General features: G+C 50.1%; 7 protein-coding genes across 7 annotated transcripts; 4 read left to right on the top strand and 3 right to left on the bottom strand.

Moving 5' to 3' along the window:
* Positions 1–263: 263 nt before the first annotated feature.
* On the bottom strand, positions 264–936 carry CGGC5_v000228 (Protein CAP22; the record flags this gene model as incomplete). The annotated part of the gene is made up of 2 exons (XM_032036781.1): positions 264–589; positions 648–936. The coding sequence occupies 2 exons, from the start codon at positions 934–936 to the stop codon at positions 264–266; spliced, it is 615 nt and encodes a 204-aa protein (XP_031884087.1).
* Positions 937–5584: 4648 nt separating this feature from the next.
* On the bottom strand, positions 5585–6281 carry CGGC5_v000227 (uncharacterized protein; the record flags this gene model as incomplete). Its single annotated transcript, XM_032036780.1, has 4 exons — positions 5585–5736; positions 5791–5991; positions 6044–6109; positions 6164–6281. The coding sequence occupies 4 exons, from the start codon at positions 6279–6281 to the stop codon at positions 5585–5587; spliced, it is 537 nt and encodes a 178-aa protein (XP_031884086.1).
* Positions 6282–7567: 1286 nt separating this feature from the next.
* On the top strand, positions 7568–7976 carry CGGC5_v000226 (uncharacterized protein; the record flags this gene model as incomplete). Its single annotated transcript, XM_032036779.2, has 3 exons — positions 7568–7602; positions 7662–7797; positions 7854–7976. 3 exons carry the CDS (start codon positions 7568–7570, stop codon positions 7974–7976), a joined length of 294 nt encoding a protein of 97 aa, XP_031884089.1.
* Positions 7977–9864: 1888 nt separating this feature from the next.
* CGGC5_v000225 (putative 4-hydroxy-2-oxoglutarate aldolase) lies at positions 9865–10866 on the top strand (the record flags this gene model as incomplete). The annotated part of the gene is made up of 1 exon (XM_032036778.1): positions 9865–10866. The coding sequence occupies one exon, from the start codon at positions 9865–9867 to the stop codon at positions 10864–10866; it is 1002 nt and encodes a 333-aa protein (XP_031884088.1).
* A 1931-nt stretch (positions 10867–12797) lies between these two features.
* CGGC5_v000224 (putative transcriptional regulatory protein) lies at positions 12798–14798 on the top strand (the record flags this gene model as incomplete). Its single annotated transcript, XM_032036777.1, has 6 exons — positions 12798–12826; positions 12881–12905; positions 12961–13786; positions 13841–14057; positions 14108–14416; positions 14480–14798. The coding sequence occupies 6 exons, from the start codon at positions 12798–12800 to the stop codon at positions 14796–14798; spliced, it is 1725 nt and encodes a 574-aa protein (XP_031884091.1).
* A 99-nt stretch (positions 14799–14897) lies between these two features.
* Positions 14898–16163, bottom strand: CGGC5_v000223 (putative aminotransferase; the record flags this gene model as incomplete). The annotated part of the gene is made up of 1 exon (XM_032036776.1): positions 14898–16163. One exon carries the CDS (start codon positions 16161–16163, stop codon positions 14898–14900), a length of 1266 nt encoding a protein of 421 aa, XP_031884090.1.
* Positions 16164–16983: 820 nt separating this feature from the next.
* CGGC5_v000222 (putative amino-acid permease) lies at positions 16984–18797 on the top strand (the record flags this gene model as incomplete). The annotated part of the gene is made up of 4 exons (XM_032036774.1): positions 16984–17348; positions 17409–17559; positions 17614–18511; positions 18568–18797. The coding sequence occupies 4 exons, from the start codon at positions 16984–16986 to the stop codon at positions 18795–18797; spliced, it is 1644 nt and encodes a 547-aa protein (XP_031884230.1).
* Between the last annotated feature and the right edge of the window lie 107 nt (positions 18798–18904).

The following is an 18904-nucleotide window of genomic DNA, read 5'->3' as shown; positions in this document are numbered from 1 at the left end:
CGGACGTTGGACACGGACGAGAAGAGACATCGATTCACCCGAGACACACTCAAAAAAATGATTCAAAAATTCGTTATCATTCCTCAGTGAACCGGGGAACAACCCCTGGTGAATCACCGAAACCATGTAAAATCATCAGAAGCGACAGTAAGTGCTAAGGTATAATCATAGCGCCACAACCCTAAACCCCCCCAAGAAAAAGAAAGAATCTTTCAAATAGATATCATCGTGAAGAACAAGTAACTCATGAAGAAACCCCCCATTTACAAGAACAGGGCGCCAACGGCAGCGGCACCAATCAGACCCAGACCCTTAGGCGAGACAACGCCGGCGGCGTTCGGGGTCTGCGTGGCGCTGCTGGAGCCGCCGTTGGTGGTGGTGGGGCTGCTGTTGCTGTTGCCGCTGCAGCTGCCGGACGACGTCGGCGAGGATCCACTGCCGCCGGCGGCGCCGGGCGTGATGGTGGTAGTCAGCTGCGAAGAAGCAGTGGGCCGGGTGGCCGTGACGGAGGGAGTGGTTGAGGCGTAGGACGCGGTGGAGGTGTACGTCGTGCTGGCGAAGCCGCAGGTCCTCAGGATGTCGTTGATGTCTATGATGTTCGTGTGAGCTGTCACTCTCTAAGGTTCAAAGACAGTGAAGTAACTTACCATCGAGGTCGTCGCGATCGGTGACGTTCTGGTCCATGCAGCTCGCGCAGAGGGCGGCGTAGGACGAGACGTTGATGCTGGAGTTGGTGCACACGCACTGCGCCTCGAGACGGTCCTCGGTCAGGTCGTCGGTGACCTGGTCGTCGTCGATCTCGCAGGTGCGGCCGAGCTCGTAGATAGGGTTGCAGACGGCGCGGCACTGGCTGGGGATGTCGTCGCTGTCGAGCTGGAGGTCGGCCTGGACGAAGGCGGCGGCGACGAGGGAGAGGGCGACGTGGGAGAAGTGCATTTGGGCGGTGTTGTTGGTGGTGCTGGGTGAGACCTTTGGTGTGTGGATGTGTGTAAGTGAGGCTTGCTTGAGATTATGAGACTGATGGTGATGAGATAGAACAGCCAGCAAGGGGCGGGATGATGCTTGATATATAACCTTATCCAAATTCTCCTAGGAAGCCTTCTCGAAACACAAACACAGGGGGGAAAGAAGAAAATCAAACAACACAGGCGGCAGAGCAATGTCTCGGGCAGCGACCGCCGCTCATCGTCACTTGGAGGCTTGGGTCTTGGTTGGTTTCTTGGCGTCGACGGTCTCCATCTTGGCCCATCCAGCGCCCTCCCACTCAAAATTGCAGCTATTCAAAAGTGGAGTTCCGATGAGCAAAGCCAAGAAACGCTCACAGATGCCCCAGCCTCAATCGACGACTCAGCATCCCGGCTGTGGTATACTAGGCAGTGATTCTGTTGTACCGGTAGTTCTCGCTGCGTGAAAGTGAAACCCACTGTAGAGAGTATTGTTATTCAGTAGAGAGTACAATTACCTAAGATAAACACGCGCTGTGCTTTCCCGTCAACCTTGTTGGGCCATGTTGCGGGTGCCCCGAATTTCGCGTTTCTTTTCAAGCTTGTTGCTGCCCACCCGAGAGCCCCGAATCCCCAGGAAAGCTTAATGCGATACACTGGACCCCCTGTTGTCCCCTTGCGGCAGCGATAGACATTACTGACACAGAGTGATCGGTATGTAGAGAACGGATACTGTCTTTTACAGTGTAGCACCCGTCTTTACAGCGCAGCACTCTGCGGAGGCCCAAAGAGGGAATGTGTCGCGTGCCACAGTCGGCAGCATTGTTTTCGCGGAGATGACCGGAACCTGAGCGCTCATGGCTGGGTAATGCCGGCTGGGTGCCGGACAGGGCCCCGGAGGGTTGACAGGAGGCGCCAAGACATTTTACATACTCTCTATTACAACGATACAAGATGGTCGAAAAATAGAATTCTTCCGCGCTGTTGTTTGGTAGACGGCAATTGCCCAGATACAGGAACACGCGTCCGCGACAATCGCATCGCCATCACCAGAAGCCAGAGGCCAGCAGCTCCAGCAACCCTTCATGAAGAAACATGTTTTGCGCCTGTCATCCAACCCAAAAAACCTAGGTTCGGCCCATCACTTGAGACGACAACCACTCGCCGCCGGCATATCCCCGCCAAGACCAGCAGAGCCACGGCGAACACGCATCTCTCTCGCCGTGGCCCAATCTCACAGCGGCCTTAGTGTCCGCCACGCACCGCCCGGGAAAAAAGATCTGATTGTGAGCTGTCCATGTTTCACACTGTCCTCTTGGCGCATGGGCGCGGAGATGGAGCAAGCCCTAGCGTTCTCTCGATTCTGGTTCGCTGTGCTGCGGAAAGCTTAGGTAAGGTGCTTCCCTGCGCGAGAGGGTTGTAAGACCCCACCCCACACAACTGATCACCCCCTATAACTGATCAGCTGAAAACGACGCGTCTACTAATAATAATACTACTACGTCTTTTGCGCCTACTATATTAACTATACTATAACATTATAAATTAATTCTTTTAAAAATACTAGTTAATTTAGTATATTAAGTTTTACTAAAAAGTATATTAAAAATACTAAAGAAGCTATATTAAGTAGTATAAATATTTAATAAGCTTTTTATAACTAAGGTATCTTATATATAACGCTCTATAGCTATCTTAGAAGTAGGGGAATATATAAAGAAGTTAAAGCTATATATTAATACTTTATGCTTACTTAAGAGGTATTTCTAATATTATAAGTTATTATATAAAGCTCTCTTAGTATTACCCTTACTTATAAATAAGTTACTAAGTTAATAAGTTATATTATTTATACTAGAGGTAATATATACCCCCTTAATAGGAGGTAAACAAAAGACTTCTTATATTAAAACTTTATTATTAAGATATTAAAAGTAAAAGCTATTAACTTTAAATATGTAAAAAATATTAATATTATTATAATTAAAGATCTATTTAAGATATTTAATCTATTAGAAGTAAAAGATATCTCTCTATCTTTACATTAGAATATAGATAAAACTAGTTTAATAGAGGGATTAAATAGAAACTATTTAGTATTAAGTAAGTTTTAAAGATAAACTATATATATTTAAGCTTTAAAAATCAAATATAGATAACTATATTTAAATATATCTTAGCTACTAGCTAAACTATATTACTATTAATAATTTTTATTAATTAGAGCGTTTAGTAGTAATAGTTCTTTTTAGAGATATCTAATTTTACTTCTTAGTAGTTTATTATATTAACTAATAAGTAGATATTTAATACTATAAGTCTTAAGTAACTAAAGAAAGTTTTATTTTATATATAGTAGTAAAATCTAAATATTTATAATCTAAATAGTTATTAGTTATTAATAGCTATAGGAGTTATATATTTAATAACTTTATATAGATATATGATTATAAATAGATTTATTTAGTTTATCTACCTACTTATAGCTTTTATATTACTTAGCTACTTAATATATTAATCTTCTTACTTTTTAAAAAAGTTTTCTATAGAACTATATATAATTATAGACTTTTATTTAACTTTATAACTACTAATTAAGAAGTCAAATTTCTTATATTACTATTTTTAAACTTATAATAATATATTTATAACTAAGAATATTTATACTAAGTAGCTAGCTATTAGGTTATAGCTTATTAATATTACTTAGCTATTAATAAGCTTATTTTTAATAGTCTTAATACTTATAGATATACTTAGAGTACTTTTATAAGATCTCTAGTTACTTAAAATATCTAAAATATTATTATAGTTTACTATTACTACTTTTACTAAGTTAGTAAACCTCTAAAAATATAAGTTAATACAAAAAAGCTATTAATATAAAGAGGAATAGGATTATATAATATATATATTAATCTTTACGAAAACTAATAAAATAATTAATAATAATAATATAAAGATCTTAATATTATAATAAGAGGTAGCTTATCTCTAAATACTTATTAACTAATATAAGCTATTATAATATACTAAAGTTAAGCTAAAACCTAATAAGAGGTTTATAATAGTATTATAGATTACAGAAGTTAAATAGAAAGCTATAGAGGTTATAAAATATAAAATAGTATAACGTGGTTGATAAGCGAGTCGATCAGACAAGCGAGTCGATCAGACAAGCGAGTCGATCACCTTAGCAAAATTATAGTAGGCTGCACGCGAAAATTTGGTAAGAAATTGTATGTACTTAACAATTTCTTACCAAATTTTCGCGTGCAGCCTACTATAATTTTGCTAAGGTGATCGACTCGCTTGTCTGATCGACTCGCTTGTCTGATCGACTCGCTTATCAACCACGTTACTTAGTAATATTATATATTAATTATTTAATATTATAAGAAAACTAAGTTACTTAATTTACTAGCTAATACTTTAAATTTCGTTTTGAAGGCCTTTTATAGTAGTTATAATAAATTAGAAGATATTAACGTTTAAAGTCGTGAGCCTGAAATTACCCGTTTTCAGCTGATCGGTTATAGGGGGTGATCGGTTGTGTGTGGGGTCTTACCGTGTGCCACCGGATGACGCCGGCCTACGGATGATCGACACCGCGTCCTGTCCCCGGGGGCTTTTGGCAAATCAACGCAACGGCTTGTTGCAGCGGATAGAGAATGTTCTTTCCAGGCCTTGCAATTGACTGGATTCTCCTGTTGCCCCTCCCCAAAATCACCCACAGCCTAGGGAGGCTGGAGAACAGCGTCGCAGCGGGGCGGGCAGGCGGACCTTTTTGTTGTGCCTCTTCTCCTCAGCTGGACCGGGTATGTGAAGCTTGACAGGAGGTGCGGATGCTAAATTTAGGACCTTCAGCATGCATTTTATGTCTTGGCACGCTGAAATTTGCACCAACATGTGGATTCCACTGCAAATAACACTCAACGAATTGACTTTCGGCAGGCAATGAAGAAGCTGCGACATATTTGTATTTTTTTTATCTTGTCATCTAGTGGAGTGAGAGGCGCGTGGAAACTTCTCCAAGTTCCAAAGAGCCTCGTGAGACTCGTCGATCGTGGTGCTGCAGGTCTGCTGATCTTCCCCGCCAGTCCACGCAACGCGCCAAGATGCTAGTCATCGCCTCGCCAGAAGCCGTTTCGTTGTACGCGCAATGTGACCTGCGGTCTATGATCTAGATCGTTGGTTCAGATTTTGAGTGAACTATTCTTAGCAAATTGACCGCTGTTTGGCTGTTTAACATTACTTTCAGCCTCGCGAACGTGGCTGTGATATCTTTCCCCTCGATAAATGGATCTTTAGAGCTTTTAATGATGGAAGATTCATTGGCTATGACACAGAGAAAGCCGGAACTAGGAGTCTGCTTTGACATTTGACTCGCGCACTTGTGGAGGTCACCTCTACTGCTGCCATATGTGAAGTACCATAACTGGTATTGGCTCAAACGGCTTCCCTGAATCAACTTAAACTACCGAGAGCCCTCGGTTCCACGTACCAACTAAAATAAGTGACTTCAAAGCAGTGTATCTTTTGCTGAGGTACGTCGGGCCGATCGTGTAAGTTGCTACGGATACAGAAAGATGTTGAGCTACTGTCTCCTGGCACCCACGAACCCAGCAGGTACGACCAGTTTAAGGGTACCAGAAGAAAGCCCAGGCATCACCGGGCTCGAACTCGCCGCCGGTATCCTGGGCGAAGTAGGTCGTTCCAAGCGTCCACAAGTGGGGGAGGACTGCAAAGGCCGCGTGCTTGTTGGAAACTCCAGCAGTTGGCGCAGGAACACCTAACATATTGTTAGTCAAGTAGTTATAATCGAGCCATTAGAACGAGGACATACCGGGGAAAGCAGCATCGACCATGATGTTGATGCGATTTTGGAGGTCAACCCAGGCCTGCATGATGTAGGCGTGCCCAGCGATGGTGATGGCCTGCGCAAAGGGGCGCGCGGCGGTGTGGAACTTGGGGTAGAAGTTGGCGCTGAAGCGCGCGTTGGGGGTGAGACCGCGGGTCTCAAGCTCAGAGTCGCGCTTGTCAACGGCTTTCAGATGTGTCAGCGACGTTACTGTGTGAAAGGAGAGGGTTGAGCTTACCGGCGTTGTCATCGAAGTGGATGGTAGTGCCGACAGACTCCTCGACGGCGTACTCGCGGGCAGGAACTACTGGGTTCTCAGCTCTGTTCATCTCTACAAAATATTGCAGATCCAACTTACGGGACTGGACATCAGTGATCTCTCTGGCGTTGTTCTGGCTGCTGGGCTCCGTTGGGAGGGCAGCAGCGTGGCCTCCGAGGAGAGCCACGATAGTGACGAGGGCTGAAGTAGGCTTCATGGTGGTCGGAAAGAGTGACTTTGAGTAGGAAAAGATTCACTCAAGCTGTTGGTCTGTTGGTCTGTTGGTATGCTGTGGATGAAGAAAGAAAGTCTCAGTGTCGTGGGTTCATCGCAGCTTTATAGTTCCAAGTCTTCAACCATTCTAACCATACTTACTTTTCGCAATATTGAGCGAATTTCTTCCGCATCTCCAACATCTAGATTCGAAATTCTGCCTTTGGGCTTCATGAAGATGAAGGCAATATCCCCAAAATCTCGTGTTGGCATTCTGCCTCATTTCTCCAGGCGACAGTTTCCAACTTGGGCCGTTGGGTTGAAGTTTGCGATGCTATTCAGAACGGCCATTCTCCGCGTGATACAGAGATGTCGTTCGAGACTCTGCGGAAGTGACGGACGTAGTCTTGTGCAGTGCCAGAAGGTGGCCGGTGAGTTTTGCGGCTAACTAGTTGAAGGATAGGATAATACTTCAAGCTTTGCAATAGTTCGAGATTTGAACTCTGCAAGATTTTGAACTAATGAGATTTTCGCAATATCGGTGAAGAAATATCCTTTGGCAAAGGGACCGTCAGTGCTGGAGAGTCCACTTAGTTCATCCCAATGTTATGCCGCAAGGCGGGCGCTCACAATCTGATACCAAACTCAATCGTATTTCATCATTCTGCCCACAAGAGACAGAAATCCCATATTTCTGAGGCAGATAAGTGAGTCGATTGGACGGAATATGAGTTCCGCAACTGGTGGAGGCAATCAGCCCGACGAAAAGTAGCACATGGGCACCTTGACCACCGGCTCGATCGGCCGGCGAACACCTGAGTCGCTAGTCGCAAAGTCAAGCTTTCTGTCGTTATTTATCTTGCTTTAGGCAACCCGATTTTAAGCTTTCCTGAATTCTGGCAATCTTTCTGGAACGTCTGTGTGAAGTTCGTCCAGACTAGGAAACTTCCTATTTTGACGACGTAGAATCAGCCTCAACCATCGCGGGTATCTCATCTCGGCCTCGTTATTAGTGGGAAAGCATCAGCTATTTGCTGCTCAATAGCAATATCAAGACGGAATTGCAAGAAGGACTTGTCCGAAGATGTTGATTTCGAGATGAAGGCCAGCGGTATGATTGATGGAATAGGAAAGTCATCAGTTTTCATCAAACATGATGAACACATCTGGTTTTTCTATAAAGCCAAAACGACCATCGAGCCTTCTTTTCATGAACCACTGAAAACGGAGTACTTCAGATTCTTCTTCTCGCCACTGAATAACCATCGTTCATCATTTACAATCTCAACCATGAAGCTCATTGCATCAATCACTCTCGCTATCTTGTAAGACCACATCGCCGCAATAAAGTCTAGACAATCGCTAACCATTTATGTTCTCAAAGGGCTCCCAGCGCTGTCTCGGCTTACATGTGCAACTGCTTCAACAGAGAGAGACCCAACATTCAGGTCGCTCTGCAATTCTGCGAGCCGGGCTCTGGCACGACTCGCTGCTGGGACAAGGCTACCAATAGCCAAGCGGTTAGTGACAACCATGCAGGCACCTTGACCTGACCAGACTCTGACGCCTTTAACAGTGTATCTTGAACAAGCCCATCACCCAGGCGGACTGCGACGCCCATTACTCTCCCAAAGGAGATTGGATTGCCAGCTGCCAGCACTGGACTGGTGGCTGCCCTAAGGGCATGACCCAGATGTGAGATGCCTCATTGATGACTTTCAACATCTCTGAATAAGCATCATAGGAGGTGAGGAGGGAGAGATTGAGTGGCTAGGGACTGTGCTCATTATCTGTTTGAACATTGGCAAATAAGAATTGATACTTATTCATCGACTGCGGACTTCAGTCTGTAGAAGTGTGACAACCATTATGATCGCGGATCACCGTGGATGAGATGAAGTAGTCTTCCACGAGTATAGACAAAGAATAGCCTTTTGATACCACACCGCCTCATGTATGCCAAAGATTGGGCGTGACCTCGACGACTATGTCTATGAAGGGAAACCCCCACGCATGTTCACGTGAGCAAACCTTCCTGCGGCCGAGGACCGTCTCGGCCACCAATGAACCCCGAGAACCGCTGCGCAGTGCCTTGTTCCTGACTGCCCAGACAGCAGCAAGGAAGATGGCTTGTCTGACTAGGAGGGCCGCCTACATATTCTAAAGGTCAATCAGAAGACGGGGCAAAGGTCATGTGGTGGGAGGAGGGGTGTTTGCGTCGGCCGGTGGCGACGGACACGCACAGGATGGCGCGGGATGCAGTGGCCGGGGGTGGAACGTCGAGCCCGGCCTTCTGGGCCGTGATTTGCGGGTTTCGGCACCTTCAACAGCCAATGTGTACCCCTGTTCGGTGCCTGTACTACGGCAGATCGCGAGAACCCGCTCCTTGAGCTTATGTATTGCTTCTCAGATTTGGAGAGAGCAAAGACGTACGGAGGAACGGATGACAACCCAAATTCAATGATTCGCTGGCTGATCTTGTGGAGTGGTAAATCAAAATCTCCCTTGGAGCCCGGGCGCTGGAAAAGGCGTGGGGGTCGCAGTCCGGGGAAGTTAGGCTACTGTGGGCCGCTCACCGCATTGAACAAAGCACAGTCGTGCTAGGCTCAAGACTACTGAAACTAAAATCAACCAAATAATGTCGGAGTGGCATTGTTTGTGCCAATCATTTGGTCCAACCAAGCTTCGTTTGGTGGCTTGTCTTGTCTTGCTGACGGGCCTGAGCGTTGGATGAATCCCGCGGCTCCGAAATGTCTTCCCCGACCGGCGGTCAACCCGGTCATCTATTCATTTCCTCAGCTACCAGAGTTTGGGAAGGATTGATCATCTCGGGCGCTGACATTGAAAGCCCAGCTGGCAGCAAGTTGTCCTATGTCTCTTGGAGAAGCCATTTGGATAGATTGGCGCTCGACAAGCACCACTTACATCGGACTAGTTTGCTTGACGCCCGGGACAAGTATCCCCGAAGGTACCACAAGCCAGTTCTCTCACAGACGATCTCTCCCCCTCGTGATGTCGTACCATGCGCAAATCGCCATGCAATCAACTCACCGCACACTTGGTACCCTTCCACACCATCCCGCTTGTGCATCCACGATCCACGCATCCAACCACTTGGTCGAATGCGGCAGGACAAGGCGTGGATGAGTAGCCACCCACACGCCGCGGCGCTGCCGCCCAGCCGTGCGTTGCGCCAAGTTTGGCAAAGCCGCATGTCGAACATCATGGGATCCCTGGCCATGGCTTGCACCATTGTGTTTATTCCTTAAACAGGATTCTTGTGACCCCGGCTCTGAGTCTTGATTCGTCGCTGGCAGTCCCTAGGTGCTGGTTGAAGACGTACCTCAACTAACGACACGCTTCACTTGCCGTACATCACCTTATGTCCGCTTGCTGTCCCCCTGAAGACTCATCTTGTACAGATTTCTCGACCATAAAGGCCGAATCCCCCAGACTTGTGTCTGCCTGGTTGGGCTGTGGTCAGCAACCTCAAAGTCTTGTCCGCCCACGAAGCTCGTCCACATAGAGAGATACTGTCTCATCATCAAGCTCACATCATACTTATCACGAGAATGTCAACAGAAACAATGGCCACGCCCCCAACTACAACATCATCCTACGGGGCGCCCAAGGCGCTGAGCGCCAGGCTTCCCGACGGCGTCTACGTGCCAACCCTGGCATTCTTCACTGACACCGAGGAGGTCGACACCAACACCCTCGAGCGTCACCTCGTCCGGCTCATCAACGCCGGTGTGGCAGGCATCGTGGTCCACGGCTCCAACGGCGAAGCCGTCCACCTCACACGCGAGGAGCGCAGCTCCATGATCCGCTGCGCCGCCGACACCATCCACCAAGAAGGCCACGACGTCAAGATCCCGCTCGTCGCCGGCTGCGGCGCCCAATCTACCCGCGAGACCCTCCAGCTCTGCAAAGACGCCCACAAAAGCGGCGCAACCCATGCGCTCGCGCTGCCGCCCAGCTACTACGGCACCCTCCTCGACGACGACAAGATCGTCCAGCACTTCTACGACGTCGCAGACGCGTCGCCGATCCCGCTGCTCATCTACAACTTCCCCGCCGCCGCCTCCGGCCGCGACCTGTCTTCAGACGTCATCGTCCGCATCGCGCAGCACCCCAACGTGGTCGGCGTCAAGCTCACCTGCGGAAACACGGGCAAGCTCGCGCGCGTGGCGGACGACGCGCCGGAAGGGTTCTTCGTTGCGGGCGGCAGCGCGGACTTCATCCTGCAGGGCCAGGTCGTGGGCGCCAACGGGACGATCGCGGGGCTGGCCAACATCGCGCCGCGCGCGTGCGCGCGCGTCATGGAGCTCGCGGCGGCCGGCCGGCTCGCCGAGGCGCGGCGGCTGCAGGCAGTCGTGGCGAAGGGGGACTGGGTGGCCATCCAGACGGGGTTTGTGGGTGTCAAGGCGGCGATCGGGCACTTTGAGCAGTATGGGGGCGCGCCGCGGAAGCCCTGCGTCAGGCCCTCAGATCAGGAGGTGAAGGGGATTGCGGAGGGGCTGAGCGAGCTGCGAAGAGTTGAGGCGGAACTGGAGGAGGAGGCGGCGAGGGCGGATGCCGCGCGGTGATTGATGGGTTGGGTTTCTACGGCTGACGTATCTCATAGCGTCGGGTTTAGAGATTGCCGCGCGCGGGATGGCATGATGAGCGAGGGCTGTGAGAGGAAGGGAGGCGAAAAGTGACAGCTGAGATGTGGTAGATGAAAGGTTGTCTTGCATGGAAATGGTTGCATGGCGTGGAGATGGGTTCATGGATTTGATGGGCCATTGGAGAGAGTGGAGGGGGAATCCGGATTGAAGGGAGAACTGCTTGATTGCGACATGAAGGAGGGGTGCTTGGGCATCGGGCAACGATGTGGCTAAGGTCGTCATACCGGACGTGACAGCAAGGCAAAATGGAGGGATTGTTGAAAGGACGGATTCTATGCATCGTGTTCACGGAAAAAACCCCAAGACCAGCTGGACTGGCTTGCGATTTCTACGATTGGCTGAGGTATGAGTTTTCATGATGGGTACAGAGCTGGGCCCGACCATCAGCTTCATATTCAGGCTGGCTGAAGGTTGTGAAAGTGGAGTGGGAAATCCATCTATCTTCTCATTACATAGGACCAACGCCAAGCATACCTTCAAACCTATGAATGGATGACCGCCGTCCGCCGGCCATGTCTACCCAAGCACCCGTGGATGGCTCGGTAGCCTTGTTGAAGCTCTTGAGTGCGAATGGAAGATCTTGAGAAAACAGCCACCAAGCCCCCCACGTCGCCGGTCTCGCCGACGAACTGATGCGGCATCAGTGTTGCCGTGTACTCCCATATGTGATCATCAGGTAGTCTGTAATACCATAATCCCCAGTTGTAGTGTGCTGCCTCCGAGGTCAAAGTACATCCCGCGCAGACTCGTTGAATGTTGGCTGTCTGGGCCGATCAGCGGCCAAAAGAGTAAAGCTTGACAGATTTGGTCGCTGTGAATACATCTCTACATGCATTGGGGTTGAATCGCCACTTTGTCTAGATGAAATACCACGTCAGGATCCGAGGAGGGGTGATCACTTGTGGGATCTTTCTAGAAGATGACAGACATAGATAGGCTCAACAGGGCACGTTTATCCACAGAAGATCAGCAGCAATGGGCGTCGTGGCACACTGTCAAACCCCGGACCCCAGATGACGATCACTAAAGTCAAACCCCGGCGGCCGGAGGCCTGAAATATGGCATACTGGATGCAGGGCTCGCTCATGCAGTGAGGAAAGTGTAGGAGACTATTCGTACCAATCTCAGGCTTTGCTTTACGTGATGGAGGCCACACCACTACAAGCTGATCCGTTGACGTGGTATGGGCTTTGCGGTAGGCGCACCTATGAGCCCTGCAGCTTGGGGATCAAGACGTAAAGATCAACGGCTGTGGGGGATTGTGATCCCCCAAATGCACCCCGCATTCACTGCCCGGAGGATTTTGCCGTTTTCCAACAGGGCTCTAGAATAATGTAGTTCTTGGTCGGAAGCGACAGCATGTGAAAGTCCTGCACGAAAAGTCATTGAAATGACTATTGGATTCATGTTCTTGCCAGCGGCCAATCAGGAGAATGTGAAGCCTTCATAGTAGTCGAACAATTTGCGCAGTCTAGCGAACAGCATTGTGCGCTGTTCACCGAGCTGTCTACAGTTCAGATAGTTTTGTTACAGACTCAAAGCCATGCTGCACGAAACTCGGACATTAGAGCATTAAAAAGTCGGATTCACCGAATGTAACCAATTCTTACCCAAATAAAAGCTAAGACCAGTTTGTTGTTATCTTGCCCGGGTAAAGCAGATGTTGAAGGGTAGAGCATACACGAGCGTTCGCCTATTAGTAGCGCTCTTTTGCGGTTTCTGCTATGAAAACTTCCAGCGCCTAACAAGGGTGACTAAGCGCTGTCAATGAGTCCCTAACAAGTTCATGCCGACAAACTCCTCACCTACAGACTACCTGTTTCCACGCACACGATGTCAGCCGTGTCGAGATGCCATCCGAGCCCGCAAAGAGAATATCGTGGGTTGGACTCCCGCTAAGGTCGCCTGAGACAAATCGCTGACACAGTTTCAGTTGCAAGAGATGCCAGTACCGAAAGGTGCCTGATGATCCTGGGATTGCTTTCAGGGGCCAATCTCGCTGACTTCGGCTAGTTGAAATGCTCCCGCACTGAGCCATGCCAGAATTGCGCCACCGCAAAGCAGACATGCGAATACCGCGAGATCGACCGTAAAAGACGGCCCGCTACGCATGAGTACGTTGTCAGTTTGGAGAACCGAGTGGCTTCACTCGAATCATTCATCCGCAGCTTGCAGACAGCGCCGGAGAAGGAGCGAGACGAGATGTTGCGGACAGTATCGTTCGGGGATCACCTGCAGGCTGGCGGCTCTCGTACAGTTGAAAACCCTCAGGTGACTCAACGCACATCAGAAGATGAAGGTCGGCGCAGTACCGCACACCTCCAGGTCGACCTCGAGGGCTCGCTGATCTATCACGGGGCGACAAGCATCTATCGAGCCAACGCGTATCGCCCAACGACCAGCAATACACTCGGTGCTTTCTCATCACATTCGTCACCGAACCTTGTATCCGAATCGACTTTCGAACATGTCGCAGAGCACTTCGGCATCAGTCTTCAAGACGAGCTAGTTTCAGACGCATTGCTCCAGTTCTTCAAGTGGCAGTACCCTCATTTCATGTTCATCTACCGCGAGGCATTCCTCAGGGATCATTTCGGCGAGAGATCCAACTGCAAATACTGGTCCTCGGCACTGCTTTTGTCTATATGTGCGCTGGGAACGTTGATGTCACCAGATAAACGACACCGTCAAGCAAGCGAGCAGTTCTTTTCCGCGGCCGAGAGCATCCTCATCGTTTCCGGCTTCACTAAGCCATCAATCGTCACGGTACAAGGCTTTCTATGTCTAGCGTTTTATGAGATAGGAAGAGGGAACCTCTCCAAAGGGTGGGGTTTCTCAGGTGAGCCCAGGTATGCCGCATCAGCCCGACCACTGGTGAGTTGACGTCATGTAGGAATTGCTTTCCGGATGGCGCAAGACCTCGGCTTCCAGAGAGACCCAAAGCACTGGATCTCTCATGATTCTTCACTAGTTACGGAGGAAGACATGGAGATTCGCAGACGCATATTCTGGGGATGTTACACGTCCGACAAACTCATCAGCTTGATTCTCGGGAGGCCGGTGTACCTCTTCTACGACGATGCTGAGGTCGAAACGACCGAGAGACTTCCGTAAGACATAACAATGGAGGGGTGAATACTGAAATACTAACATCGTTTAGAGACTTTCCAGAAATGGCGCCGTGGCTTCCCGCCGGCGTTGCCGCCTACGACGGCCGCTTCGCTGATATCAACCCACTACCGCTTGTGCCCTGCTTCAAGGAACAAATCCGCCTTTCCAAGATCATTGAGAAGATGTTGTCGAAGCTCTTCTCAACGAAATCAAACTTAGAAGGTCTTGGGAGGCAGGCATGTCTCGACAGCCTCAACTTTGAGCTGTGCAGCTGGTATGAAGCCTTGCCAGAGTGCGCGAAATGGAACAAGTGGGAACCTCCAAGCACTCCTTTGATTCCGAGTGTAGCTGCACTCCAGTGAGTTCCCCTGCTTTCCAATAGCTATCCAATTGTATCGATCACTCACGCAATCCGCTTCAGTTTGCTGTTTCACAGTGTGCGGATTGCTCTCAACTTTGATCACGCGGCGTCGGGTCACAGCGGAGCCATGATCGACAACGCACGCAAAGACTGCGTCTCTTCCGCGCAGGATATTACACATATTTCACGGAAATATCGGAGCCAATACGGACTGCTACACAGCCCGCTGATCATAATCTATGCGGTCATGCAAGCGGCTAGGACTCTGACATTGTTTGGCACGGCTGAGGAGGCACAGTACCTGGTTCATTCCTTGGATGAATGTTGTGCTGCTTGGGACTTGGCCGAGCAGGCTAGGAATAAGTTGACACAGATATAAGACTGATAGGTTGCCATTGGCTTACCAACACAGAGAACTTTGTTATCGTGAAAGAAGGATATTGCAATCCAAATCAATCCCAATCTGTCTAGACGTTTCTTACATAGGAAGGCTTGACTCGACGCCCGTCTTTAGTACGCTAATAAGCTTCTTGACATCTGACGAATTATTGTAGAAGCCAAATGACACTCTAATACCCAGACGGTACGGTGTGACAAGTACTCCATGATCCTTCAGCAGCTCCATCCACCGCGGGTCATGCAGATCGAGAATGTAGAGGTGAGGCGCGTGCTCCTTCCGGCTGGTAGGCCCGACAATCTTGATGCCAATATCCTTGCATCCTTCACGCAAAACATCTCCGAGGCTGTAGAGATGTTCTTGAACGCGCCTGGGGCCCATGGAATCGAGGTAAAACGTCAAGAACGCCTTGGCAGATGCCGCGGCAACCAAACTCAAGTTCAAGTGCTCGTACCGGCGGGCCGTGGGGTGGTACACCAGAGACTCGCTGGGAACCAGCAAGTCAGCGCGGACGTTGCTCACAGCTCCGTATCCGACAATCGGCGGCGTCGGATCCATCCCTGTGATTACCGCTGGATCAACGTAGAACGCGGCGAAGCCAGTGGGGTTGTTGAGGCCCTTGTGCAGACTAAACGCCGCTGCGGAAACGCCCAAAACCTTGACGTCGACTTCAGCGAAGCCAACCTGCTGCGTCAGGTCGGCGAGGACGTGAATGCCGCGAGGCCTGTAGGCCTTGCAGATGTCGGCGACGTCGTTCCAATGGCCGCTGTGGAACATGATGGAGCTGATGCCAATAGCGCGGGTGCGCTCGTCCACGTACGGAGCGAAAGTCGCCGCGTTCGCCGCAGTGACCTTACCGCTCCTCTCTGCCTCGGGTATCGTGGGCACCTGTCTGATTTCGAGGCCGGCGGTGCGCAGGGCCATCCAGCCGTACACATGGTTCGGGTGCTCCGAGTCGAGCACGACGACATTGTCGCCCGAGGTGAACTTGAGACTGCGGGCGAAGGAGTTCAGGCCCTCGGTGGTGTCGCGGGTGAAGGCGATGGAGGAGGGGTCGGCGTTGATGTAGCGGCCGACCAATTCGCGGGTCTCCTCGACGGCAGATTGCCATTGGGGCTTAGGGTGGGCGGAGTAGAGGCCCTCAGAAGAGAATTTGGTGATGGCGCCGTGGATGATGAGGTTTGAGGGGGGTTGATAGGAGGCGTTGAGGTATGTGATCTTGTCGTCTGCTACCAAGGGCACCAGGGACCGGAAGGTAGAGAAGTCGGCCTCCGTTGAGGGGGTTTGGAGGGACTTGGCCAACACCGGAACATCATCCGTGTGGTTGTCAACTGCACTTGGAGACATGTTGAGGAAAATAGAAGAGGGATGAAGGGGGTTCTCTGCGATGTTTCGGGATCTGGTGTCTTCTCCTCAGTTGGTCTCCTACCCCGGGCTTCAATGTCGGCTTCATCTCTCCTTTATCAGTTTCGTGTCCTCCTATATCGGCGAAACTACACGCACTACTTCGGAAACCACGAAGCATCATCATGCAGATACCCCGCGCGTGATGTTTCGCCGTTCTGGCTTACGCAGGCAATGGAGGCTCAAGTCCGTTGTTGGTGATGTTGTATCATCCAGGGCGCGCCCAAGTCAGAAGTGGGTCGTGCCTGGACTGATAGACGCTGATTTAGACACTTTTATCTAAGAGAGATGACTTGATACGCGCAGGATGATCAGACTAGCTTTGAATATTTCCCGGCTGCCACTGCATTCAACTAAATGCATCTGATGTTGTGACAGGGATATTCAGATCAACTGCGATACTGGAGACGGACTTTGACCTCCATTTGCGGGTCCGGGGTTGATAAGAACTCGCTGCCCCGCATGTTGGCGCGCAGCTCGTCCCATCATGGCTGAGTCTTAGTCTCGTGGCCTATCTTCACGGTGGAGACCGAGACTTCCCCGGATTTTGTCTCCGACGCGTTGGGCCATTGATCATTCCCTAGCTATCAACGTCTTTGGACCTCAGAACGAGATAAGCCAGATAGTATGAAAGTTCGCATCGACTCGACTCTGCATGGATTGTGTATAAGAACCACGGCCAGGGCATGACAGCGTCCAAGTCTTCAGACACTGTCTTTTCCATGTCACGTTCTTTTTCCATCTTCTTTTTGGCATCTTCATCATGAGCTCAGACAACGTCGCCAAGTTTGGCAAGAGAGCCAATGATGCTGAGCAAGACCCGTCGAACCTGAAGACTTCAATGTCCAATGCGGAAGGCTCCTCTGCGGAGACGGGCCAACTGAGAAGGGAGTTCAAAGAGCGGCATGTCTCCATGATTGCGGTCGCTGGCGCCATCGGCACCGGCCTCATCATTGGCTCTGGAACCGGTCTCGTCAGGGGCGGGCCCGCAAGTCTGCTGATTGCGTATACCATCATTGGAGCCGTGGTCTTCTTCATCATGACGGCCGTTGGCGAAATGGCGACGATGCTGCCCTCTGACAAGGGATTTGCTGGGTACGCTACCCGGTTTGTTGATCCAGCTCTTGGGTAAGTCATCTCTGGTATAGTATCTACATGCGTTATGAACGGACTTTGATGCGTGGCTAGGTACGCAACGGGATGGAACTACTTTTTGAAATACGCCATAGTTCTACCGAACAACCTCACAGCGGCTGGCATCATCATTCAATACTGGCGACCCGATCTCAACGTTTCAATCTTCGTGACGACTTTCACTGTCGCAATCATTGCGGTCAATGTGGGTTCTTCTTGGTTTTGATCCTCCTCAAAGCCAATCTGACATGAGCTTTAGGTCCTCCATGTGTCCTTCTTCGGCGAAGCGGAATTCTGGATGTCAACAGTCAAACTACTCGTCATAATCATGCTCATCCTCACCTGCTTCATCATCTCAATGGGCGGCCAACCTTCCGGCGAAGTAATCGGCTTCAAATACTGGCACAACCCGGGCGCCTTCGGATCTTACCTCGTCGACGGTCCCACGGGTCGCTTCCTCGGCTTCTGGGCGGCCATGGTCCAGGCCTGCTTCGCGTACACGGGAACGGAAGTAGTCGGCGTCGCTTTTGGCGAGGCTCCGAACCCACGTAAGACTATTCGAAAGGCCGTCCGCCAGACGCTCTGGCGCATCGTCTTCTTCTACATCATCGGCGCCCTCGTGTTGGGCATGTCTGTCCCGTATACCAACGACCTGCTTATCGGCGGCACGAAGAAGAGCACTGGCGCGGCCGCGAGCCCTTTTGTAATCGCGGTGCAGCTCGCCAACATTCCCGTCTTTCCTCACGTCGTCAATGGGTGTCTGCTCATCTTCGTCATCAGTGCGGCCAATTCGGATATCTACATCGGATCCCGCACCTTGTACGGACTTGCTCGGGACGGCCAGGCGCCTAGTATCTTCACCAAGACGACAGGAGCTGGAGTTCCCATCATCGGTGTTGCGGCCACGAGCGTCTTTACCGCGCTTGCGTACATGAACGCGGCCAAGAGCTCGTCCCAGGTATTCGGGTATCTGGTCAGCTTGGTGACTGTCTTCGGCACTTTGAACTGGGTCAGCGTTCTTGTAAGCTACATCCAGTTTACGAGAGGCATGCAAGCCCAGGGCATTCCCAGGAGCATCATGCCTTACCGAGGACCGCTGCAGCCCTATGGTTCTTATGCTGCTCTCCTCATAACGGTCCTCGTTGTTTTCTTCAATGGTAAGTGAGCTCTCTCGACCTGTGAAATGTGTATCAAACTGACGCAAATCTGCCAGGATACAATGCCTTCATTCCGAAGTTTACTGTGTCCACCTTCATGACGTCTTACATCGGAATCGCCATTTACGTTGTGAACATCATCAGCTACAAGCTGTACGCGAAAACCCAAAAGGTCGGTCTCGGCACAATGGACCTGCACAGCAACAGGCTTGAGGATGACGGGGCCAAGTATCCGAGCACATTAGAAAAGGCTGCTTCGTGGGTGATCCAAGTCACAAAGCGGTAACGACATATCTATATATAAATATTGTGATATTTAAGGACTTTTCTGTCAATTACACCGGGAATCATCGCATCGAGTGGTATCATTATGCGCTTCTGAATGCACGCTTC

Source organism: Colletotrichum fructicola (genome assembly GCF_000319635.2).
Source record: "Colletotrichum fructicola Nara gc5 chromosome Unknown KSG_Nara_v1_contig01, whole genome shotgun sequence".
Taxonomy (NCBI): Eukaryota; Fungi; Ascomycota; class Sordariomycetes; order Glomerellales; family Glomerellaceae; genus Colletotrichum; species Colletotrichum fructicola.
Note: the sequence above shows the minus strand (reverse complement) of the source record. Positions and strands in the feature narration are given on the sequence as shown.